The 24,392-nt window shown below is 38.3% G+C and overlaps 14 protein-coding genes and 2 non-coding genes across 16 annotated transcripts; 7 read left to right on the forward strand and 9 right to left on the reverse strand.

Annotated features, from left to right (window-relative positions):
* Nucleotides 1-154: 154 nt before the first annotated feature.
* On the reverse strand, nt 155-1,640 carry YSC84 (Ysc84p; the record flags this gene model as incomplete). Its single annotated transcript, XM_022821274.1, has 2 exons — nt 155-1,352; nt 1,594-1,640. The coding sequence occupies 2 exons, from the start codon at nt 1,638-1,640 to the stop codon at nt 155-157; spliced, it is 1,245 nt and encodes a 414-aa protein (XP_022673951.1).
* Nucleotides 1,641-2,963: 1,323 nt separating this feature from the next.
* Nucleotides 2,964-3,533, forward strand: YSC83 (Ysc83p; the record flags this gene model as incomplete). The annotated part of the gene is made up of 1 exon (XM_022821285.1): nt 2,964-3,533. One exon carries the CDS (start codon nt 2,964-2,966, stop codon nt 3,531-3,533), a length of 570 nt encoding a protein of 189 aa, XP_022673952.1.
* Nucleotides 3,534-3,706: 173 nt separating this feature from the next.
* ARG4 (argininosuccinate lyase ARG4) lies at nt 3,707-5,095 on the reverse strand (the record flags this gene model as incomplete). The annotated part of the gene is made up of 1 exon (XM_022821296.1): nt 3,707-5,095. The coding sequence occupies one exon, from the start codon at nt 5,093-5,095 to the stop codon at nt 3,707-3,709; it is 1,389 nt and encodes a 462-aa protein (XP_022673953.1).
* Nucleotides 5,096-5,595: 500 nt separating this feature from the next.
* Nucleotides 5,596-7,254, reverse strand: DED81 (asparagine--tRNA ligase DED81; the record flags this gene model as incomplete). The annotated part of the gene is made up of 1 exon (XM_022821307.1): nt 5,596-7,254. The coding sequence occupies one exon, from the start codon at nt 7,252-7,254 to the stop codon at nt 5,596-5,598; it is 1,659 nt and encodes a 552-aa protein (XP_022673954.1).
* Nucleotides 7,255-7,593: 339 nt separating this feature from the next.
* Nucleotides 7,594-9,627, forward strand: KLMA_10435 (proline--tRNA ligase; the record flags this gene model as incomplete). The annotated part of the gene is made up of 1 exon (XM_022821318.1): nt 7,594-9,627. One exon carries the CDS (start codon nt 7,594-7,596, stop codon nt 9,625-9,627), a length of 2,034 nt encoding a protein of 677 aa, XP_022673955.1.
* A 243-nt stretch (nt 9,628-9,870) lies between these two features.
* Nucleotides 9,871-10,893, reverse strand: HIS2 (histidinol-phosphatase; the record flags this gene model as incomplete). The annotated part of the gene is made up of 1 exon (XM_022821329.1): nt 9,871-10,893. The coding sequence occupies one exon, from the start codon at nt 10,891-10,893 to the stop codon at nt 9,871-9,873; it is 1,023 nt and encodes a 340-aa protein (XP_022673956.1).
* A 379-nt stretch (nt 10,894-11,272) lies between these two features.
* On the forward strand, nt 11,273-12,382 carry DAO1 (FAD-dependent oxidoreductase; the record flags this gene model as incomplete). Its single annotated transcript, XM_022821340.1, has 1 exon — nt 11,273-12,382. The coding sequence occupies one exon, from the start codon at nt 11,273-11,275 to the stop codon at nt 12,380-12,382; it is 1,110 nt and encodes a 369-aa protein (XP_022673957.1).
* A 227-nt stretch (nt 12,383-12,609) lies between these two features.
* On the reverse strand, nt 12,610-12,682 carry KLMA_R110. Its single transcript has one exon. It is a non-coding gene; the product is annotated as a tRNA-Ala (tRNA).
* An 874-nt stretch (nt 12,683-13,556) lies between these two features.
* On the forward strand, nt 13,557-14,528 carry LDB16 (Ldb16p; the record flags this gene model as incomplete). Its single annotated transcript, XM_022821351.1, has 1 exon — nt 13,557-14,528. The coding sequence occupies one exon, from the start codon at nt 13,557-13,559 to the stop codon at nt 14,526-14,528; it is 972 nt and encodes a 323-aa protein (XP_022673958.1).
* A 303-nt stretch (nt 14,529-14,831) lies between these two features.
* Nucleotides 14,832-14,904, reverse strand: KLMA_R111. The gene has a single exon. It is a non-coding gene; the product is annotated as a tRNA-Arg (tRNA).
* Nucleotides 14,905-15,418: 514 nt separating this feature from the next.
* On the forward strand, nt 15,419-17,044 carry PGS1 (CDP-diacylglycerol--glycerol-3-phosphate 3-phosphatidyltransferase; the record flags this gene model as incomplete). The annotated part of the gene is made up of 1 exon (XM_022821363.1): nt 15,419-17,044. The coding sequence occupies one exon, from the start codon at nt 15,419-15,421 to the stop codon at nt 17,042-17,044; it is 1,626 nt and encodes a 541-aa protein (XP_022673959.1).
* Nucleotides 17,045-17,158: 114 nt separating this feature from the next.
* KLMA_10440 (uncharacterized protein) lies at nt 17,159-17,806 on the reverse strand (the record flags this gene model as incomplete). Its single annotated transcript, XM_022821374.1, has 1 exon — nt 17,159-17,806. The coding sequence occupies one exon, from the start codon at nt 17,804-17,806 to the stop codon at nt 17,159-17,161; it is 648 nt and encodes a 215-aa protein (XP_022673960.1).
* An 837-nt stretch (nt 17,807-18,643) lies between these two features.
* Nucleotides 18,644-19,192, forward strand: RER1 (protein retrieval receptor; the record flags this gene model as incomplete). The annotated part of the gene is made up of 1 exon (XM_022821385.1): nt 18,644-19,192. One exon carries the CDS (start codon nt 18,644-18,646, stop codon nt 19,190-19,192), a length of 549 nt encoding a protein of 182 aa, XP_022673961.1.
* Nucleotides 19,193-19,576: 384 nt separating this feature from the next.
* DOM34 lies at nt 19,577-20,752 on the forward strand (the record flags this gene model as incomplete). The annotated part of the gene is made up of 1 exon (XM_022821396.1): nt 19,577-20,752. One exon carries the CDS (start codon nt 19,577-19,579, stop codon nt 20,750-20,752), a length of 1,176 nt encoding a protein of 391 aa, XP_022673962.1.
* A 1,021-nt stretch (nt 20,753-21,773) lies between these two features.
* On the reverse strand, nt 21,774-22,781 carry KLMA_10443 (uncharacterized protein; the record flags this gene model as incomplete). Its single annotated transcript, XM_022821407.1, has 1 exon — nt 21,774-22,781. One exon carries the CDS (start codon nt 22,779-22,781, stop codon nt 21,774-21,776), a length of 1,008 nt encoding a protein of 335 aa, XP_022673963.1.
* Nucleotides 22,782-23,120: 339 nt separating this feature from the next.
* Nucleotides 23,121-23,867, reverse strand: EFM5 (protein-lysine N-methyltransferase; the record flags this gene model as incomplete). Its single annotated transcript, XM_022821418.1, has 1 exon — nt 23,121-23,867. The coding sequence occupies one exon, from the start codon at nt 23,865-23,867 to the stop codon at nt 23,121-23,123; it is 747 nt and encodes a 248-aa protein (XP_022673964.1).
* Between the last annotated feature and the right edge of the window lie 525 nt (nt 23,868-24,392).

Below are 24,392 nucleotides of genomic sequence, written 5' to 3' on the forward strand. Positions count from 1 at the left end.
AGGCTAGCAAATAAAAGATATTCTTGGGGTTTCTCCATCGCCTGAATTCTTTTGCTTGCTTTATATTATTAATGTTAATATATTATTACTTTATGATTCAAATTCGTTGTTGTTATTTATTTTTTTGGTTGTTGTTTTGTTTTATTTGATATTTTCACACCAACTCCACGTAGTTTGCTGGGAAGATACCTTCTTTACCATTGACTCTTCCTGTCCACCAGTCATCCTGGGACTCTGATTTTTTGATGATGGTGATCACATCACCCTTTCTGAATGGCAGATCTCCTGGTTGTTCTCCTTTGAATGTGTACAAGGCGACGGCCTTTGGTGCACCAGATGATCTATCTGGTGCTAAGTCGTGGCTAGAAGGTGTTCTTGGACTGGTACGAGAGTAAGCGCTTGAACTGAAGTCTGGTTTTTCTGATCTTGGCCTTGAAGGAGCGCCTCTAGAATTTCTTGTATTAATACTTGTTCTTTCAAATCTGTCGTTCAAATCGTAAACTTCGTCTTCCCAACGCGAATTGGAAGCAGGACCTGTTCTTCTAGCGCCGCGTGAGGAATAACGATCGACATCCTCGTCATCGTATCTGTAGTCAGCCGAGTCATCGCTTGTTGTCGATCTGTATGAGTCGGCCCTTCTTCTGGTAGATCTTGTATTTGCTCTTGTAGAGTCAATATCGTCCGAGTCGAAGCTGGAAGGAATATCGTTATAGTAGTCGTCATCATAGTCGTCCACAGGTGCTCTGTGGTTGAAGGCACGCGACTCCAACACACGGAATAGCGGGTCTACCGATGGTGGAGGTCTCACGCGTCCAGAAAGAATCATCTTAGCAGTACAGTTGTTACCGTAGAACTTCCTGTTAGCCTCTCTTCTCTCGAGAATCACAGACCCTTCAAGCGAAACACCCGCAAACAAACCCTTCGTCTTGGAATATGCAAACACTGCCGCAACACCCGCAGTCGACGCCGAAGCAGCTGCCTCTGCGTTTCTACCCAAAGGACCTGCGGCAACAGAAACATTACCACCAAGCGTGATCGACCCAAACTGCGAAAACGACTTCACCGCATCAGCACTGTTCAAAATAAACACAAAATCAGTCAATTCCAAACCAATCATACCACCTGCACCCGCTCCTGCTAACGCAATAGCTGATGGCGCAGACCATCCACCATCTGGCAATCTCGCCACAATCACACCGGATCCTGCTCTCCCACTGAATAAAAACCCGGCTTTCAACACAGTGATAACCGCTAACCCCTTGGCATCCTTCAAAACATGTGGGGGGATAACATCGTTGGCTGATAAAACCTGGTTTGGCTTAACAAATGACGCAAGAACTTTAGCTGCCTTTCTGTATTCAAAGAAAAAAAAAATTGTGAAAGAACATTGAGGAATTACACCGGTCCAGATCCAAACCACCCGCTACTGGACCATCCCGGTTTCACCACAATTCCCTCCAATTCATTCCAGTTAGTATTCTCGCACTCAAATAACTCATATCTAATGGCTTTTCCAAAGACAATTAATCAACTATTGAATTAACCCTCTCTAGCTCAGCCTTCTAAAAAAAAAAAGGGCTTCTTCACACATACCTCGTCTCAGACTTTAGAGATCTAGGAATAGGATTATTGATACCCATTTTAAAATATACTACACTCGCACCGTTCTTTCAGTGCTAGACCGTCTATCTCGCCCTTTCTTCTTGTTTCTAATCCTATTCCTCTCACGTTTCCAACGTTAAAGTTAAAGACTGAATCAGTATTTCATTTTATTTCTTCGAGCCTCTATGTAATTACAATTCCAATTATATTTCAAAATCTGTCTAATGCCCGAGGAAGAAAAAAAAAAAAAGAGGGCGTAGCTGGGAGAGCGACGAGTGCCGAGTGTTACTTGGTTACTTCGTTGGTTGGTTGGTTGGTTGGCTGGTTGGTTGACTGGCTTGCAATGCGCTGGGGCCTTGGGCCTTGGGCCTGGGGCCCGCTTATCCATGTACAAATCGTAAGTGTTACCCGCACATACCTGGTGTGTTCTTTCGGCGAATATTAGGGGTTTCCGATGATTAAGTGCGCATGTGACATGAATCAGGGCCGTTCGAGGTGATGTGGTGAGGAATGCGGTGGTCCGGGTGACTTTGGGTAGAGAATGTTTTCACGTGATGCGTATATGGTGTCTGGTAGGGGGAAATATTTATCTCCGGGTAACATATATATTTATTTATAGTCACGTGAATGCATCACTCTTGTAAAACAATTATCACTTAGTTATCACTAGTTATCCCCCATAAATCACAAACTATCTATCGCTAGTATAACAAAAGCCCATCGCATACCTGTATCAGCACAGGTTGAAAAGTGTGTTCTCTGGTTCATAAATGACCGATCAGGTGTTAGACTTTTGTTTTGGCGCCTACAAGAACACGGTAGACGTTGTATCGTCTTCTGGAAAGAATACGGTAGATGCGTTTCGTGGGCTTTACAACAAGACGAAATCGGTGTACGATAAGTCCGTAAGAGGGTTGTCTGATGAGGAATTGGGTGGTATATACTACGATAAATCGATTGGGTCGTCGTCGGATTCGTCGTCTGGAGCCAGTGGTTTAGTGTGGAGTGTGGGGAATAAAGTGTGGGCTCATCGCAAAGTTCTTTTAGTGGGGTTAGGGGTTACTTCGACTGGATTTCTGGCATACTCTGCATCCCGGTACTTGCTCAACTCTCTACCAACGCACCTTTCGGATGACAATCAGGTGTTGTTTGTTCTAGGGGATATTAGGGACCCCGTTGTCAGGAATCAGGTTAACGAGTTGTATAGAAGACGGTTCATCATTTTTGTATGCAAGCGGAAGTTGAACTACGGAACAGGGGAGCCTGAAGACGACTTCACCATTGAGGATCTAACGAGCGAGGATGGTGGAATCTTTTTCATTGATGCGGATAGTTCTGGTTTGGCCAGCTTCATTCGATACATGAACGAACATCCGGAGAAGCAGTTGAGGTCGATTTTGTTCATGCCTAATCTTTCTTACTACCCTTCAGGGACGACGCTTTCGTCGAAGCTGGTTACCAATGAGGTGCAGGAAAATGTCTTGAACTACTATGGCGTTTTGGAGAAGCTTCTCCCCCATTTCGCAGGTAATGCTTTCAAGAAGCTTCAGTTGATCTTCTACAATCCGTCGTTGTCGAAGAATTTGCAACTCAAGCACCATTCCGTGGAGCATCTAGTATCGGGGCTCATCTCGACGTTCTACGAAACCATGAAGATAGAACACTCCCATCAGTGTGACGTTTACATGTGTCACATCGGTATATTGGGAATCGGAGGCAATGCCAGTACGTTCAAGTACTTGTCCGTGAAGGGATCGAATATTACAAAGTCGCTATGCGATCCGATTTACCAGTTAATTCTTTCGAGAGACTATATCTGGCTACGTTTGAAGAGATGGTTCTGCGGAAGTGTCTTGTATTGCGGGAAGGGCAGTACTTTGACTAGCTGGTTAGGCTCCCTTTGCCCGCTATGGTTGCTAGACCTATTCTAAGGTCGTCACATCGTCGGTACTTTTGCTGTTGTGCTGTCTCTATGATTAGTTTTTATTACCATACCTTTTTTATATACATCCTTTCCTTCCTTATCTATCATATCAGGCTTTTATTTGTAAGTGCTTACTTTCACTATGTTATATATATCTATATTAATATAAATATCCATTATTTACAATTGAGCTTCAAGGTTCTTGAGTTGTTTTAACACAGCACTCTTTGCGGTACCACCGGTAGCGTCTCTTCTCTCAACACTCTTTTCGAAATTGAAAACTTCGAAAACATCGCTGTCAAATCTTGCATCGATGGACTTGTATTGCTCCAGGCTGATCTTGTCAATACCAGACAAATTCAACTTCTCGGCCAAAGCAACGGCTTGCCCGGAAATGTGATGGGTTTCTCTGAATGGAACACCCTTTCTCACTAGGTAATCGGCGAGATCGGTAGCTAACATGTCCATTGTTAATGCACCTTCCATCTTTTCCTTGTTGATGGATAGGGTAGAAATTACACCAGTAGCAATTAGCACGGAATGTTCCACCGTAGTCAAACAGTCGAACAATGGCTCTTTATCTTCTTGCATATCCTTATTGTAAGTGGATGGAATAGATTTAATTGACATCAAGAATCCAGCCAATTGACCAAACACTCTACCGGACTTACCTCTCAATAATTCTAGAGAATCTGGGTTCTTCTTCTGTGGCATCAAAGAGGAACCAGTAGAGTATGCATCAGAAAGCTTGATGAAACCAAATTCCGCAGTAGAGTAAATGATCAAATCTTCAGCAAAACGAGAAATGTGGTTCATGAACAATGACCCCCAGAACATTATCTCAACGACAAAATCTCTGTCGGCCACGGCAGTCAACGAGTTCCCAATCACAGACTGGAAACCTAAACCTTCTGCTAAGAATTCTCTATCAATACCATATGGATGGCCTGCAAGAGCACCAGCACCCAATGGAGATGAGTTCAATCTTTCCACAATCTGCTTCAATCTCTTGAAATCCTCAGTGAAATATGTGGCGTAACAAGATATCCAATGAGACCATCTGATAGGCTGCGCTCTTTGCAAATGCGTGTAACCTGGCATTAGCACGTCTATCTCTTCGTTGGCTCTTTGAATAAGCACTTTGATCAACGATGAAAGAGCAGGCAAGATAGTCTCATTTATAATGTCACGACAATATATTCTCATATCCGTAGCCACTTGATCGTTACGGGACCTACCAGTGTGAACCTTACCAGCAATTCCACGACCAATGATCTCCCCTAGTCTTCTTTCGTTTGCAGTATGAATATCCTCATCATCTGCTTCTCTAACAAAAGAACCGTCGGCCCATTCTTGTTCAATCTGCTTCAACCCTCTGTGTATTTCTGCCAATTCTTCCTTATTCAACAACCCAATCTTTTCTAGACCACTAGTATAAACCTTAGTACCTTCCAAGTCGGCCTTGTACATCTTGTAGTCATATGGTAAGGATGCATTGTATAAATGCATTAGAGGGTCAGTTTCCCCGGTGAATCTACCACCCCACAATTTTTGTTTCTGTTCGGCCATTGCGTGCTATCTAAATACGTCCTGCGTTGACTATGCTGTCACCACTATTCCAACCACCAGTATCCACTAAAAGTCGAATTGATCAATGGGTCTTCATGTTAAAGTTTTCTTCGCCTTTATATACTGGTGGTGAAGTTTCGAAAGATTCCGACTCGATGTGTGTGTCGATGAGTCACTCGATACTAATCAATATGAATCAAATTTCTGTCACGTGACTTATACTACTAAGAGAGAAAAGAGGGACAGAAAGTAGGGTTTAGATACTGATAGTCATGGTTTTAACTGAATATGGGTCATGTTGTATCTTCAGGGTTTGATTAAGATTAAACACGCAAGCAAATTTACATATACATATATATATATATATATATATATACTGAAAGGTGGAGGCGTACATTATCTTATTCATGTTCCTTAATAATCTCTTTCTCTCATATTAACCTATTAAAACGTAGAATTTGATTATGATACTGCGTATTGTCCGTTATATCGCAGTTTACTCATGGCTTACATCTACCAGAGAAACGTGGGTATAGAGAACAATCTCTGACAGTGAATCTGTCACACAACCAGGCTAGGATACGTTCAGTACCCAAACCGTAACCACCGTGGGGACAGGTACCGTACTTTCTTTGGTCAATGAACCAGTAGTAAGAAGCTGGGTCAATACCTTCACGTTCGAAACCGGCCATCAATTCTTCGGTACCCTCAATTCTCATGGAACCACCGGTGATTTCACCCACAGTTGGCATTAACACGTCAACAGACTCAGTAACACGAGGATCATCTGCACAACGCTTCATGTAGAATGACTTAATTTCCAATGGGAATCTGGTCAATAGGATTGGAACACCAATGGTGTCCGTCATTTTTCTTTCAGCAGCTTCAGCGATATCATCACCGAACTTGAATTCTTCATCGTCTTCGTTCTTGATGCCGTGTTCCTTCAACCATTCGATAGCATCTTTGTATTCCATTCTCTTGAAAGGTAGTTGTGGGGCCTTGAAGCCAGGGTTCAATTGTTTGACCAATGGGCCTGCAACAGGGTCTTCCAAAACGTATTGGACGGTCTTAGAGATGACACGTTCGATATGGCTCAACAAGTCGTCAAAGTCTAAGAAGCACAATTCGGCTTCAATATGCGTATATTCAGACAAATGTCTTCTTGTGTGGGACTTTTCGGCTCTGAAGGACTCTTGGATACAGTAGACGTCACCCAAGGCAGCTAGACAGGTTTCCAAGTACAATTGGGAGGATTGTGTCAAGTATGCTTCTTCACCGTAGTAGTCAAGCTTGAACAAAGTGGAACCACCTTCAACTTGTGTTTGCACCATACATGGAGGGGTGACTTCGGTCAAGTTCTCCTCGTCGTAAACACGACGAATAGATCTCATCAAAGCTGCACGCACCTTCATCACAGCAGAAAGAGTTTCACCTCTCAACATCAAGTGTCTTTGGTCGAGCAAGATGGATGGATCCGCATTTTCTTGCACCTTATTAGTGAAGGCTTCTTCCCCAGATGGAGCCAAACCAACAATTTCGTAATAGTCGACGAACAACTCAACTCCGCCTGGAGCGTTCTTACCTTCAGGAACCTTCTTGATAGTACCGTACAAAGAAATGGTAGTTTCAAGAGTCAAGTTAACAATCTGATAAGATCTAGCCAGGTCCCCAGTCAAAACTGCTTGCAAAAACCCGGTACCATCTCTCAAGATGATGAACACAACAGACTTGTTGTTACGCAATCTGTGCACCCAACCACTGACCTTAACTCTCTTGTCAATTGCATTGTAAGAACCATTGATCTTGCAACGTTCAGCCTTTGGTAAACTCTTGTCCTCCTCAATAGAGATGTTCATAGCCTCCAATTTCTTAGCTGCATTCTTGGCCTCTTGTTCACGCTTCTTCTCTTCTTGTTCCTTTTGCTTCAACGCTTTTTTCTTCAAACCTTCAGCACCCTTCTTGGCCTTCTTTAAACCACTGGCACTGATCTCAAAGTATCCCTCGGATTCTTGCTCATCGCCCTTCTTGAATACAAGCAACTTACTGTCATCCCCAGAAACATATAATGCAAAAGCTGGTGTCTTGAATGGCTGTTGCTCGCTACCGGCAACGCCTGCTTCGTCTACACCGACAAATTCGTTAACATAAATTGACATCCTGATTCGAACTTAAAGATATTAACACTTTTAATCCTCTTAATGGATGCTGATACTCTCTTTAGCTCTAAACCTAGTTTCATCTCTCTCTATTACTCATATTTTTGTTGTTGGTTCTTTCTAAAATCAATGATGCGATGTTTTTTTTTTTTTTTTCTCAGCGTCTGCGCGCTTGAAAATTTTTGGCAGCGACATGGAAATGCTAAACAAAGATAAGAGATGCTAACTACAATGAAAACGGTAGTTTACAAGATTTTAGATGAAAGATTGATTTCGACGCGATTGGTTTAATTAGAACGGTAGGAAATTTGATCAGAACGGATTTGGTGCTAATATATTATGTCATTAGAGGAAACTTTTGGTAAGTTGGCTATTGATGGAGGTGATGGAGCCATCGCAGTGAAGAGTTTGGTGTTCAAGCCAAAGACTCCTAAGGGTCAGACTCCAGTTCCAGTTGTTGTTGTTGCATTGCAAACTACTGGTACACCATCTGGAGTGATTGCTAGTGTTAGTGGTACAAAGGACCCACGTTTAGCCCGTGATGAGTTGTTCCAGAGCCATTTCAAGATTGGGAATGCGAAGGAATTTCATTTGGGCCATTTGGCACAAGCTGAAGGTGAGTTCAAGTTGTTGTTGGATGACAAGTTGGTTGCCCTAGAAGATGATGCTATTTTACAGTTGAATGAGGAGAAATTTGTGTTGAAGGGTGGATTAGTTAAGGATTATTTGAAGTCGTTTGAGCCAGTTGAAGTGGACTTTTCTCAAGTTATTGAGGCCAAGCCTAAGGAAGCTGCTAAGCCAAAGTCTAAGAGCAAGGAGAAGGACGCTTCTGCTGCTGCTCTAGAGGATGCCAAATTGATTGGTATTACTGTTGACAAGGCTTTGGACTTTTCTGGATGGTACCAACAGATCTTGACCAAGGGTGAGATGTTGGACTACTATGATGTTTCTGGTTGTTACATCTTGAGACCAGCTTCTTATGCTATCTGGGAGCAAATCCAAAGATGGTTTGACGATAAGATCAAGGGTCTTGGTGTGCAAAACGCTTACTTCCCTATGTTTGTTTCTTCCCGTGTGTTGGAAAAGGAAAAGGACCACATTGAAGGTTTCGCTCCAGAAGTCGCTTGGGTCACGAAGGCTGGTTCCTCGGAGTTGGACGAGCCAATTGCTATCAGACCAACTTCTGAGACTGTTATGTACCCATACTATGCCAAATGGGTTCAATCCTACAGAGACTTGCCAATCAAGTTGAACCAATGGAACTCTGTCGTGAGATGGGAATTCAAGCATCCTCAACCTTTCTTGAGAACTAGAGAATTCTTGTGGCAAGAAGGTCACACTGCCCACTTGACTAAGGAAGAAGCTGAAGAAGAAGTCATGCAAATCTTGGACTTCTACGCCGGTGTGTACGAAGAATTGCTTGCCGTTCCTGTCGTTAAGGGTAGAAAGACCGAAAAGGAAAAGTTCGCCGGTGGTGACTTCACCACTACCTGTGAGGGTTACATTCCACAAACTGGTCGTGGTATCCAAGGTGCTACTTCCCATCATCTAGGTCAAAACTTCTCCAAGATGTTCAACATTAGTGTCGAAAACCCATTGGGTTCTGAACATCCAAAGATTTACGCTTACCAAAACTCCTGGGGTCTATCTACCAGAGTCATCGGTGTCATGGTCATGATCCACTCCGATAACAAGGGTCTAGTTATTCCACCAAGAGTCTCCCAATTCCAATCTGTTATTGTTCCAGTTGGTATTACTGCTAAGACCTCTGACGAACAGAGAGCCAAGATCCACGAAAGTGCTAAGGATGTCGAATCTAGATTGAGAAAGGCCGGTGTCAGAGTGTTTGGTGATTACAACGACAACTACACCCCTGGTTGGAAGTTCGCCCAATACGAATTGAAGGGTATTCCATTGCGTATTGAAATGGGTCCTAAGGATTTGGAAAAGCAACAAGTTACATGTGTTAGAAGAAACGACGGTAAGAAGGTTGTCGTTTCCTTGGATGAACTAGAAAAGAGAATTCCAGAAGTATTGGAAGAATTACAACAAGATTTGTTCAACAGAGCTAAGGAATTATTCGATAGCCACAGAGTTATCGTTGATGAATGGAAGGGCTTTGTTCCAGCTTTGAACAAAAAGAACGTCATCTTGGCTCCATGGTGTGGTGTTGAAGAGTGTGAAGAGGACATTAAGGCCTCTTCTGCTAAGAAGGATGATGGTGAAGAGTTCGAAGTTGATGACAAGTCCCCATCTATGGGTGCTAAGTCTCTATGTATTCCATTCCAACAACCACCTCTAAAGAGTGGTCAAAAGTGTGTTAAGTGTGATCGTGAAGCTAAGCAATACTGTATGTTTGGCCGTTCTTACTAGATTTGTCCTATTCGTCATTATTTGCACATTGCATAAACATCAAAGTATATTATCTACTGTATCTATCTTATAGTGTCTATCGTCATCTTGACTATAAGACTTTAGTTAGCACTGTAACCAGAAATTAATGAAAACAAACGATCAATGCCTCGCCGCTTTCACATACCCTTCTTCTATTACTACAAAAAATATAAGTGTATAGATCTATCAAAAACTTGTCTAATTTTGTATTTGTATATTTAATTATCGAAAGGTAGTCCAGAATGGTGCTTTCTTGAGTTCTTCTAATGATATATCCTTAAACTCCAGTTGTCCATTTGGCATTTCAGCCAGATATGATACTTTATCCATCTTAACTACGTTTTCCATATAATTTAATAACTTGTCGTAACAGACACCCACTTGCGAAACTGCATGAGCATCATCGCTCATAACATATTTGAGGTCTGGAGTAACCTTTTTCGCCAGTCCTACAATATCACGGTGGGGATAAGGATCTATTAAGCCTTTGCGTAGTCCCGAACTATTGAGTTCAAGTGCAGCTCCATAGGAGCATGCATATTGGAGATTTCCTATAATTAAATCTTTAACCTCAGGCCATAATGTCATGATGGAATCAATTGAGCTGATTGTAACAACATTCTCTACTTTTGATGATACTACCTCATCTTTTTCACTAATAATCTTCCCAGAAGTCTTATCGACTAACAAATCACCAGGCATATACAGCCGAATTAGATCGAAATGGCCTACAATCAATGGTTTCACGCTTTCTAGCATTTTTCTCTGCAATGTAAAGTAATCTACCAAAAGTTGTTTAATGTTGTTACCAGTCTTCGCTATGGCCTGATTCCACATTGTCTGGTCAAAGTCAATTGGAATATCATGGACATGGTGCACAGATCCCACCATGAATTGCAATATTCCGCTCTTTCTCGATAGTAAAGCTTTGGCATGCTCCAAGTGGGCAGCATTGCAACCTTCAATTTCCATTCCAATCAAGATGTTCAAGGACTCTCTTTCCTTGATTCTCTGGGCATGATCTAGAAATGACTCGAATTGGGTCACCAGCCGAGCTAGGTCTTTTTCTGGCTCATCTGCAGTCCTCACTTCCTCAGGGTACAGCAATGAAGGCTGTAAACGGGGCATATGTTCAGTCAAACACCATGTGTGGAATTGACGTCTTTTGACCTCCGTTATAATATCTTCCAACGGATCAACTCCATGTGCGACATAGTCACCGGAATGACTATGATGAGAGTGCATTGCGGATTTAAGTAACTTGCTCGAGTGGTTGCTGGTTCTCTTTTTAATGGTGCCAGAATTTTTCAAAACCTTGATTATCAACTATTTATTCTGTGACTGGCTTTTAATTACCACTTCTCTTTACCGCTGTTCTCTTATTTCCACCATCTCTCATGTATATCTCAATTGCGGGTTTTGGATTTGGCTGCTTTATCGTATTTTAAGGTGATCTTAAAATTGTTAATGAGTCAAATTATATAAAAGCTACAAAATAATCAGGCGATGAGACTCGGACTACCATCAAAGTGAAAAATAAATTCTCCAGTGACTTCTTATACCCTCAATCCAACCGCATAGAAACCTGAAAACGTAATCGATTATCGTGTAGTTGAGATCAGAAATGTCAAAAGTTGTTGTAGTAGGGGCCGGTATTAGCGGTTTGAGCAGCGCATACTCGCTATTGCAATTGTATGGTGATAAGATTAAAGACCTAACCATCCTTGCACGTGATATACCTGGTACTTTCACTTCTCATGACTATACATCTCCCTGGGCTGGTGCCAATTGGCACTCATTTGCAGATTCAGATGACTTAGAACAAATTAAAAGAGACAGAATCACATATGAGAGATTGACCGAATTGGCCAGAACAAAGCCTGAAACTGGCGTGAAAGAGTACAAATTAAAGCTCATTAAAAAAAGGGCCGCACCGGAGCCATGGTATATACAAGAGAGGTTTGTTCGTGATTTCAAATACCTTTCTGATGAAGAACTTGTGTACAGAAATTTGGACCCTTCCGAATACGTTGGATATGAATTCACTACATTCACCATTACCCCATCTACGTATAAGTTTTGGATGGTTAGTGAGATCAAGAGATTGGGTGGTAAAATCAGACAGCTAGCTAAAATTGACGGTATTGAAAGCGTTCCCGATATTGTAGGATTTTTGCCTGATTTGATTATCAATGCTACTGGTGTTTACGCGGGTCAGTTTTTAAGCACATTTGAACCTTCAGAAGTAGAGAAAGTCTTCCCAGTGAAGGGACAAATTGTTCAAATTTATGAAGACTTACCCTTTCAACTTGTTATTGACGATTTGCCAAAGGATGATAATCCATTAAGTTATCAATTCTTGAACATTTTCCCTCGTGGCGATGGTGGATGTATCATCGGTGGTATGATGAAGAAAAACGATTGGACAAACACTGTTGATGAGAAGTTATCAGAGAGATTTGTAGAAATTTGCAAGCGCCATACTCCAGAATTGAAGAGCACGACTGTCTACAATTCTTACGCTGCTTTGAGACCTGGTAGAAAGGGTGGTGTTAGAGTGGGTTACTCGGAATACAAATTGCCAAACAGTAATGCTAAATTACACGTCGTTCACAATTATGGTATTGGCGGCGCTGGTTACCAAGCATCACATGGTCTATCATTAGAAGTTTCTGCCCTTGCTTCAAAGGTGCTAGGACAACCTAAATGCAGATATGGGTCCTCTAAGTTATAGGTCAGGAAACAAGAAAGACAATTATATGGTATTAAGTAGAGTGATGAAATAAAGACATGTATAAAAAATGAACATGCTATGAAGCTTTAAACAAGTGTTAGTATCTCTTTTGATGAATCCTCATTAACGAGCGCTTCTAAGTCCGAAAAAGAGAAGCACCGGCATCATATACTATAGCGCCTAATGTGTAGGCATCTAGATAGGGATGTAAATTTGCAAAAAATAAATGGACGAGTCCGGAGTCGAACCGAAGACCTCTCCCATGCTAAGGGAGCGCGCTACCAACTACGCCACACGCCCGTATTTGTTGGAGTTTTATCAACTTGGGAATGCTATATTCCACCTAATAGTGCATACCCATGCTAAAAACGATTCAGAGAGCATCGCACGGATCGATGATAGATAAGTTAAGAAAGAAACCACAAGCTGAGTATCACTCAAAAGCTACTACGCGATATATAGGGAATATAGAGAGACACCAAGTCTCGTCGAACTATTGAAATAAAAGTGGGACGAGTCGTTTGATGTGTTCTCACGATCTGGAGGATGAAATGAAACCCACTGTGTATCAAAGGCGTGGGAACACCATTCTCCAGCTTTTTCTTCTCCATAACCAGAACTCGATGATCTATGGAAGCGAAAAGACCATGAGGCAGAAACAGGAGTGTTTGAATTTGCATTCGATATATTAGTATCTTCATGATGATTAGGCTTGCATATCTTTCGAACAGAAGCCACTACCCATTACTCATTAATCATAACCAACATAAACTTATGTTGACCGTCAAGTGTAAGGGTGAAGGGTCGCTAGACCCACAGCTTTGTGCATGATATTTAGCCAATCTTAAAGATTCGATGCTGTCTTCTACACGTATGAAGTTTAGAAAGCTTTTGCCAAAATGATGAATGGCAGTTAGAAATTATAAATTTTTTAGCTTGTTTCCTTATATACTAAAAAAAAAAAAAAAAAAAAAAAGAGAGCTGATGTTTTTATTTTTTCTGTCATATGATTGCAATATTGAAAGAAGATGTTTTTAGGGCTAACCATAGTATACTGAGTAAATAAATGTTTATAGCTGAATAAAAAAGGTCCTTTATTTTAAATTATTATGCCCTTATAGACGAGCTCCCACCAGCTACAACCATTGTCATAACTAGAGTACTTTAATTCAAGATGGATTTGCCGCCAATAGTGGATAACATCTTTAAATGTGCACCTCAAGTAGCGGGTACAGTGTATCATTATTCAGTGAAGTTTTGTTGGTCAATTGCTTGCAAAATCGCGGGTAACATATGGAGGATATTTGTTGAACCCCTATCTAGGTTTATTAATGGTGTTTTCTTTGTTCCAGTACGAATAATACTGCGGAACTTATTCGAATTTGCACTATTACCAGTGAATATGCCGCTCTATATTTTATTTGGAACGAATCTGTCAAATCTTCTTCTGACATTTGATACAAATGCGGGGCTCTTCGCTCTAGTGATGTTCTCACAGTATGTCATTAGCACTTTTATTTTTGGCGTGTCGTTAGGAGTAATTTCAGGTGTACTGCTATCAGCTTTCCATAAATCAATGCCGATCCCTAATTATTATTATGAGCCATCGATCAGGCGATCATTTGGGTACATTAAGGATGTGATTTGGAAGGTAGTATTCAAGCTCATTGGAATAGAACTCGAGTCGCCAGAGATATCTCCTGAACCCAACTCTTTCAATGTACCGGTATATGAACATCCAATTGTACAAACTCAACAAAAATTGACAGATCCAGAACAAGTTGTGTCGGTAAAAGAATCATCCACATTCAAAGATGCGCAGGAATATCCATATACAGAATCGAGCTCGAGCTCGAGCTCAAATGCCAACTCGGATTTAAATATACATGCAACCTCAATATCGGATCTGGGTGCAAGCTCACAAGGCATAGACCTTGGAAATATGACTCCTATGAGTATGCCAGATACTAATGGCGAAGAAGATTATGACATAGATGAGACATCTGAAATAACAAGACTTTGGGACAGTGACAATTCGTATGCTGCAGATACAGCACGCACTGAAGGTGTAGATGACATCAGCCAATTGGTGTACAGGAACAGAATTAAAAAGGCAATTGATAATATTGATTTACGGAATTTATAGATTATTGGCTCTGGTATCCCTATACTCTATTAGCTATTGAATTATTGCAAAAAAAAAAACAACAACAACAAATAATAGAAACTGATATAGAATTAATAAAAGGCAGTACGAATGAACAATTGGACTTAAAGTTTGAAAAAGAAGTATGGCTCTAGTAATAATCCAGATGCTTTTATTTTCGTAGATGTAGTAGCACTATTTGGAACTTGTTTAAAAAGAAAACTGTCTCCAGCGATATAACTAATTTACCAAAATAAAATTATCTTTCAAAAAAAAACTTAAAAATAAAAAAATAAAAGTAAAGCACTCACGGTGGGGGTCGAACCCACAATCTTCTGATTAGAAGTCAGACGCGTTGCCATTACGCCACGCGAGCTTATATTACTTGAAAGCAAGGATCGAAATCTGGAACACATCAAAATATTGTGTTCATGTGACATCTAAATTACTCTGGCACTTTAAACTTAAAAATCGGTCACATACTAGACTTTTCGCTAGTATAAGAAATCAATACAGTTTTTGTAGCTTCTCAACTGTACCCAATGTTATTCAGATATTTAAATGGTTCTATCTTTCTTGTATCCCTTGCCGCATTCAATCAAGAAGCTTTTTGCATGTGATCATGTGCTAATGTGTTTGTTTTTTTTTTCGTAACTATCAAAAAAGTACTATGTAGTTGTCAGTAAATAGTTCTTGCCTTTATTATGTGCTTTCTAGCTCATCTTCGTTCTGAAATAAAAAGCAGGCGCATATATATTATATGGCAACGAATACAGAACCATTAATGATTTCAGAAAAACCAGGTAAAGACTTAACTGGAAGTGGTGCTATACATTATCTAAATTAAGAAGTCAGTATCCATTTTAACTTCTCTTTTGTTGTTGCATTTCATGTTTCGCAAAATACAAAGTGGATCGTTCAAGTTTAACAGAATACCAGTTTGGTCTGCCGTTTTAAAACCAAAGGTAGACGCAGGTGCACGTTTCAGTATGGCAACAGTTACTAAACAATCAGAAAATGATAATAAACAGCTTGGTCATCTACAACTAATCGGGAAAGATGGATCAAAGAACGAAAATGACTTTATTAATATGGTTAAGCAAAAGTTATCGTTTCTCAACACGAAGGTGTACTTAAGAAAAGGAGAGATAGAAATCCTAAGTAACCCATCAGAGTTTTACTCTACGTTAAAAGATAAGATATCTGGGGCTAAAAAGAGAGTATTTATGGCTTCTCTATACTTGGGGAAATCAGAAAGTGAATTAATTTCTTGCATTTCAGACTCTTTAAGGAAGAACGGCAACCTTAAGGTGTATTTTATGGTTGATGGTCTAAGGGGAACTAGGGAAACGCCTAATCAATGTTCAGCTTCTCTTTTAGCTCAATTGGAAAAAGAGTTTGGTGACAGAGTTGACATAAGGTTATATAGGACACCTGAATTTACAGGATTGAAAACTCTCATTCCAAAAAGATTTAATGAAGGGTTGGGTCTACAGCATATGAAAATATATGGATTTGACGATGAAGTCATTTTAAGTGGTGCTAACTTATCGAACGATTATTTTACTAATAGACAAGATAGATACTACGTTTTCAAAAACAAGTACTTATCTGAGTATTATTTTAAAGTTCATGAATTGATTAGCAAAGTCAGTTATAGGGTTCGCTATTCTAATAATGAGCAGAAATTTGAAATGAAGTGGCCCGAGTCTAACATTGCCATTGAACCTATGAAAAATAAACATGAATTCATAAAACAATGTAGTGGAGTCTTCGGAACGTTTTTGAAAGGTCAACCATCAATGGGTAACGGCCACCTGATCAATGATTTCTCACAATATCCTACCATTGTTTATCCAGTTTCACAATTTACTCCTTTATTTCATAAACATAATGACCTTTCTACCGAGAAACCAGGTATTCTTTCCATTCTTTCCTGCATATCAAATCCTATGAATAAGTGGACGTTTACCGCAGGTTACTTCAATATGTTACCAGAAATTAAAGAACGTCTATTAGCTTCTCCGTCAGTAGATGGGAAGGTAATAACAGCCTCACCATACGCCAATGGTTTTTTCAAATCATCAGGTATATCTAAGCATCTTCCAGACGCGTATCTATATCTTTCAAAAACCTTTTTGAAAGATGTCCATAACTATGGGAAGGATAATCATATAAAATTAAGAGAGTGGAGATATGGGACGGTAAACCAGCCAAACGGTTGGTCCTACCACGCAAAGGGGTTGTGGATATCTGACCACAACAATGACTCAAGGCCCTGCTTAACCATAGTAGGATCATCTAACTACACAAGAAGGGCTTATTCGCTTGATATTGAAACTAATGCCATTGTCTTAACTAAAGATGATGAACTGAAGACAGCTATGCAAGCTGAAGTGGACAATATATTGAAAAATACAACAGAAGTTACCTTAGATGTTTTTAAGAATGACGAAGACAGAAAAATCAGTCCAGGCGTAAAGCTTGCCACTAAGATTCTTGGAGGGAGATTGTGAAAATCTAGCATCTTTTATTACTTTAGTGGAATGTTTATGATTTAAAAATATGAAGGCTAAGTTATTAATATTAAGTGAATCGCGTTTTCCAAGTTTTAAATTATCATGAATGTATCATGATCCCCTTGGTAAATACGGACTTCTATTGGCATATATGAAATGTGATTGGTATAAAAGTAGTATCACAGAAATTGCTTGACACATGAAGACGAAGAGTGGGTATGAATTCCAAGGAATTAAATAGAACTGCGATTTATCTGGAAACCCTATATAATGACTTAGGATTCCAATCACAGATGACAAAAGACTAATCAGCACGAACTTGGACGAAACACCCATAGTGCACATACCCATCCAGTTTAAAGATAATTGTGGTACATATTTCACACATTGAAACGCTTGGGCGTTTACCCATATATAGTTGAGGTGCTCTAGATAAAATACACCAAATTTACCCATATTCTTATCCGGGAGATAAAAAGTGGAGCATGCAAATGTAAAAACATGGAATACAGCACCTAGAATTAATAGGAATGTAAATAGTGCCGAGAATCCTTGGTAGGTGTGTTTTGTTCCTCTATATCTGAAAAGTTGCGTCAGGGCCTTATAATTCACTAATAGAACAATCACTTCTCCTACAAGCAATGGAACTGATATCGCAACGCTATCGCCGTCCATAGGGTAGAATAAAGGGAATCTGTCAGCCAGTTGACTTCTGATCAATGGCGAAAACTCATACTGTAAAGTAACGTATAACATCATTATCCGCGATATTATGTCAAAACCATAAAGGTCATAAGACAAACCATAAATTGACCTGTGACGTCTGTTATATTTTGTTTGACAGCTTACTCCAATGGCCTTATAATTTTAAAATGAAAGTTAGTATTCTGGATTAGATTGTTCGCTTATTGAAAGCGAAATGTAGTCGTATATTAACTTGCTACTCACGGAAGATTCTTGCAATAATGAACCTTTGGGAAGAAAATAAAAAATGACGCTAAATCCTTACCTACATTTGTTAGAGCACTAACACACTGTATGATCATGCTAACGGCTAGCATACTCCAGGTATATAAGGGGGTGAATGTAGCATTATTTTGTATCTAATATAAAACTATATAGAGATCCGACATTACCAATAACGCTTGTCCCGGAACTATAACGTTAAAAAGGTGTGCCTACTAAAGGCATCGAATATTAAAAGTATATATATATATACGGGACGTGAGAAGCCAAGAGAAAAAATTGAGTCCCAGGTATACAAAATGAAAATTTAAGATCTTCCTTGGTATCATATGATTCGTTTAAGGCGCGCATTTAGGGTTAAGTCTCAAGTTCGGACTAGGTAAGTACCTTTTTTCCCGGTTTTTCGGAATTTAGCTTTTTTTTTTTTTTTTTTCAGTCTTTTCTCGTTCTAAGGAACTTTACGATTGAAAATAACATCAACATTGAATAGTTTGAAATGAAATTACTTAAGATCTTGATCAGAAATAACACGTATGAAGTAAAGATTAAGGCAGTTGAAAGGATATAACTATTCGAGATACCCCAATTATAATTGGAATTGATCAATTTTGCCTCAAAGATTTATCACCAATGGATTTAAATGGAGATGAGAGGTCCAGCAACGGCGTTGTTGGTGAAGCGCAAAGATTGAAAGCATTGTACCAATACTATCTAGACCAGGCTACACCACATGTGAAGTACAGATGGGCTAGTTTGGCTGGTCTACTGGTGCTATTCATGTTTCGTATAGTCTTCAGTCAGGGCTGGTACGTGGTATGCTATTCTTTGGGTATCTATCTATTAAGTCAGTTCTTGGGCTTTTTGACACCAAAATTTGATGTGTCTTTACAGCAAAATGAGCAAAACGAAGAGCTAGAAGCCGGAGAAATGACAGATGAGTTCCGTCCATTCATTAGGAGGTTGCCTGAGTTCAAGTTCTGGCACAATGCGATTAGAGCTACCGTTTTATGCTTCTTTTTGACTTTCTTTTCAATTTTTGATATTCCAGTATTCTGGCCAATATTACTTATCTACTTCATTGTTCTCTTTGCTTTAACAATGAGAAAACAAATTAAACATATGATCAAGTACAAGTATGTTCCTCTGGATATTGGTAAGAAGAAATACACCCAAAAATGAAAACTGTTTCTGCATAGTATACATATCCCTTACGTTTTGTACGGAAATATTTTTAACACTTTATATGCTTGATGTCACTATATGGTAAGTATATAACCTTTTCTGCTACTTTCGTATCCATATAACTTTATAAAATTTAGAATATAATGTATTCAATCTGATCCGGCATTTCGTAGTTAAAAATATTCGATTTACTTACTCTGCTTCTTTTATTTTAGTAAATATATTTTGCCATTTAGAATATATCTTTCGACATTGAAAATAAGGCAAAATGTATATAAGAATAAAATAGTGTTAAGGTTTTCGCAGTTTTTAAGAAGCACTACAATTTTTTGCGGTTGTTTCACCGAATAAGGTACACCTTGAACCAAGCACCAGGAAGCAATGAAGCTTATCAATAAGGTTGAAGGATCGGGTACCAATGAAGGTACTATCTTAACACTTCTTCCACAAGATAAAGAAGATTTGTTCACATTGTATAATATAATCAATACTGATGATGAGATTATCTTTAAGAAGAAAGTGACCTCTAAAACTGAGGAAAGTGGCAAGAAGAAAACTACACAACTTGAAAAATTGAGAATTAGAGTTGTATCGTCAGAGTTTGAGCCTCAAAATGAATTCTTAAGGTATAAAGGTGTAACCACAGAGGATGATTACTCAAATGCCAACCAGGATATGCCAATTGGAAAATTCTTTAGTTTTACTATTGATTTCCAGTATCCTTTCACATTGATAAAAAGCGACTATAATTCGTATGTTTCCAATCTTATAAAGGAAGCTTGCAACATTGAAGGTCGTTCTGATATGGCTGCGGTTGTCTTACAAGAGGGCATTGCACATATATGTTTAATGAATTCATTCTCCACAGTGTTGAAGCATAAAGTCGAATATAGTATCCCAAAAAAGAAGCGGGCAACAGATATTATGAAATTTGATGATAAAGTTGAAAAGTTCTATAAGGCCACATATGAGTCTATGCTTAGACATTTTGACTTCGAGAGTTTAAAATGTATTATACTTTGCTCTCCAGGGTTTTATGCAAAGACACTCTACGACAAAATTTTGAATTATGCTAGGGAAACCAAAAATAAAAGTGTCCTTTCAAACTCTAATAAATTCTTAGTAGCTCATTGCTCCACTGGATATCTACAAGGAATTGACGAAGTCTTGAAAAACCCTGCCTATAAACATAAATTGGAAGATGTTAAAAATTCAAAGGAAGTCATAATAATGGATGAGTTTTTGGATCATTTAAATAAGGATGATTTCAAAGCATGGTATGGTGAGCAAGAGATTACAAAGGCCGCAGAATTAGCTGCAATAGATACATTATTGATATCTGATAGTTGGATGCGTTCTGATGATGTAAAAATTAGACAAAAGTCTTTGAACCTAGTCAAAGAAGTTGAACAGAGTGGAGGAAAAGCTTACATTTTTAGTTCATTGCATAACATTGGTGAGGAGCTTGATCGTTTAACCGGTATTGCTTGCATCCTTAAGTACCCTATTCCAGATTTGGATGAAGATATTGACGACGTTAGTGACGAAGATAATTAATAAATATTAAAACACGTTTTATCAGAATGTCTAATTAAGCGTATTTAGCTGTTTAACGTTCTTAAATCCCAGTTTAATGATTAATTGTTACATTTGGTATAAGTAAAAGTTATCATTTATATGTCTGCCTTTAAGGTTCTACTGAACCAATGCATCATTAGTAGTTATTGCATGGAAATATATAATATAATATAAAAAAATAATGGAAAAACAATACAATAAAACACTAAAATAAAATAAAATAAATTGAGAAAAAATCGAAAAAATATTGAGAAGATTCTAGTGGAATGAGTAATCATGTGACTAAGTATTATAAAAATATAATATTATAAATAATTTAATTTAAATTTTTAAACTTTCTACTAAATTAAAGAAAAAATAATTATGTTTTTATTATTATAAATATTTACTTTTTTATTTTTTATAATAAAATATAGTTTTGAAATCATATTTTAAAATAATATTAAAAAACACAGTTCCGAAAAATAATTTAATTATAAAAATAAAGGGGACTAAGTTAAAAAAATAATGCTCTTACTTTTAGATCATGTGTTGATTTATGGAAATTGCTGTGAAAGTGAAGAAATCACTTCTTAATATTGGAATAGCGCTACTTTCAACATTATTGAGTATCATGGAGATTCGTTTAAAACCGAGATTTCTATTTTAACGTTTAGAGTTATACTATGTAAAAATTATATTTTATTATGTTATTTATTTTTTTTATTTTGATTAAATTTCATCTTAGTATATTGTTTAATATTTATTTTTTGAAATGACTTATAAAAATTGAAATAATTTTAATGCCTTACCTCGCAATTTGATGATATACCAACAATATAATATCCTCATGACTTTTAATGTCATTCCGTTAAAACTACAAATAATCCCAGAATAACACTGTAAATCGAATGAAACCCTTGTGTGTCCCAGGCTTTTAACTTTAAGTAACTATATTAGAGAGGAAATAGATCATTAAAAAAAATAAGTAGTTAATGATTGAACTGACACAGTTAAAGAATTATAGATCGCAAATACGAGTCATTGCTATTCTGCGCGTTACTGTTCTCGTGTTTTCGTTTCTAGTTGACAAAAGCTCCTCCGACGTTGACTTTGAACATTCTGCAAGTTCATTATTTTTTAGTAAATGAGAGCATTGGTGATTATCTGATGTTTCCATTTGAATCGAGTTTTCTTTGGTCTGACAGAAGGAATCAGTTAACAAACTCCGATCAACGCAAGAACAATCGACGCTCAATTCCTCATCTTCAGATCCTAAAAGTAGTTCACGCCTACTAGATATTTTACTACAATCTTGTTTGAGGCGATTTAGGAACGTCGATGACAGTGTAACAGTATAAGAACTGGAGCACTCTCGGGTATTATCGATAGTAAGCAAGGAACCTTCCATTGTCAAACGTGATTTCTCTGCTGGATGCTTATCATATTGGAGATTCACAAAAGCATTTTTATTCAAATCTGACGAAGATTGTGTAGCACTCACTTTTTGTTTACGTTGAACCGATTCCCATGGTATTGGGTTAACTTCTTTAAAATTCTTGCTGCTATTTTGACTCTCGATGATTAAGGTTCCATCATATAATGTAGCGCTGAAAACGCTTGCCTTGGATACACGCGGTTTATTTTTATTCGACACAATTTCATCAATTTCACTCTTTGGACAGCTCTTCGAATTAAACCATCTGTGCAAAATATGCGATCTAAATTTCCCTTCAGTAACACTAAGTTTGAGCTGATTTTGGTTACTCAGAGAATTGGGACTAGTTCCATAGTTTACTACTACTTGTGAAGCCGCATCCACCTTTTTGTTATGGCCTGAATTTTCGTGGAACTTTTGTTTAAATCTTTGTATCTTGAGCGCAAATCTGTCATTAGATTTACCTATGAGTTGTTTGAATCTATCTCTTTTCCTTTTTATTAACTTTTGTTCATCTCCAGACTCACAAATATCTTCATTTTGGTGTTCAAGAGGAACATTCATAATTAGCTTTTCAGATTTTATGACCATGGCGATGCCATAAACCTATTAGGACCTTATTTTGACACAAACTAAAAATTGGTCAAGGAAGAAAACAGAACTCCCCCGTAATACACGTTGATGATTTATGGTGAACAGGAAGAATATATATAATTGTCTTTTAAATAATTATAACTTCACGTCGTTGTCATCTTATATGCTTGTTCTGATGTGTCACTTTACTTCACGATTTTACTGACGCAAAAGAATTATGCGCCTATTGTCAAGGGTAAAAATCTTACAAAAAAGCACTAAATAAAGAGTTATTGGTTGCAGATATTAATTATTTTATAGGAAGAGATTTATAATGAATAGCTTATACATTTTCCCTTATGGTTCCGTAGAGAAGGTCCACTTAGACCACTCAAAGTTAGCATAACATCTGAACTCGTTACTCAAACCGTTAGCATGGCCAGGGTAAAATGTTGTCATTTTGGTCCCAGGATAAATCTTAGCCACTATATCTCTCATTCTTTCCCCGGTACTAGTAATGATTCTGTGCTTTTCAACACCCTTCGAAGTCTTTTCACCATTGTTTGGAGCGAGAAGCGCCTTAGCAGTGATCGAAAAGTTGGTTTGACAATGTTCGTTCAAAAATGGTGGATCGATGAGCAATCTGTTAATCTTTCCAAGCAACTTTTCATCGATATCTAAAGGATGTGCAAAGTCATAGTAATAAAAGTGGTCCTCACCTGCTAATAAGGCAAATCTTTTGTCGTACTCAAACAAGTAGATATGCTTCGTTGGAATTTCGGACTCCGGTTTCCTCAAAATAGCAGCGTACACAGATGGCGCACTGACAATGGCAATGACAGTGTCTTCATCAGCACCGTCTAACAATGCATCTGCAAGTAGATCAGCAGTTGCTTCGTCATACCAAAACTGGGAAAGTTGCCAGTCTTCTTTGAAGAGACGCATACCTTCCTCTCTTTTCTTTCTTTCGAAGTCTTCATCGGCCTTATTTAGCAGCCTTTGGAACTCTTCCTCCCGCTTCTGCTCCTCACTCTTGAACTCCTGCAATGCAGCAAGAGCATGAGCTGATAGTTGAAGTTCATTATCTGATTCAGAATCCGACATAATTTACTAAAAAGACACTGTTTAGTCCTAGAGAAAAGAGTAAGAGTAAGAGGAAGAGAAAAAAAACAGCTTGTGACCTAAGTCTCGAAGACGGTTCTAACGACTTTCACCAATATGCGTGGTACAGCACTATCACTTGTCTTTCAGAAGTTTTAATAGGAAAAATCCAACCATTATAAAATAATACAATAGAAAGAGTAGTTTCTCTATCAATGGTTCATCGGGATATATGAAAGGTTTTAATTTTAATGTTTTTTTTTTTTTTTATTTCAGAGAGAGACTCGGTATTTAACAAAACATACAACAAATAAATAATAAACAATGAATACAAAATAATACACAATTCTGTTAAAGAAAAAGGGGACATTTCACATATAAACAGTTCTATGGTCGAGTTAATTCAAATAAGTTAATAGCAGATTTGGATAATAGTATTTGAGAACTCATATGAATTCTAAAAAAAATTGGGAGAATAATAACTTAAAACTGGAGACATTAAAATAGGATAGTAATCATAATAGTATA

Source organism: Kluyveromyces marxianus, chromosome 1 (genome assembly GCF_001417885.1).
Source record: "Kluyveromyces marxianus DMKU3-1042 DNA, complete genome, chromosome 1".
In the NCBI taxonomy this organism is placed as follows: Eukaryota; Fungi; Ascomycota; class Saccharomycetes; order Saccharomycetales; family Saccharomycetaceae; genus Kluyveromyces; species Kluyveromyces marxianus.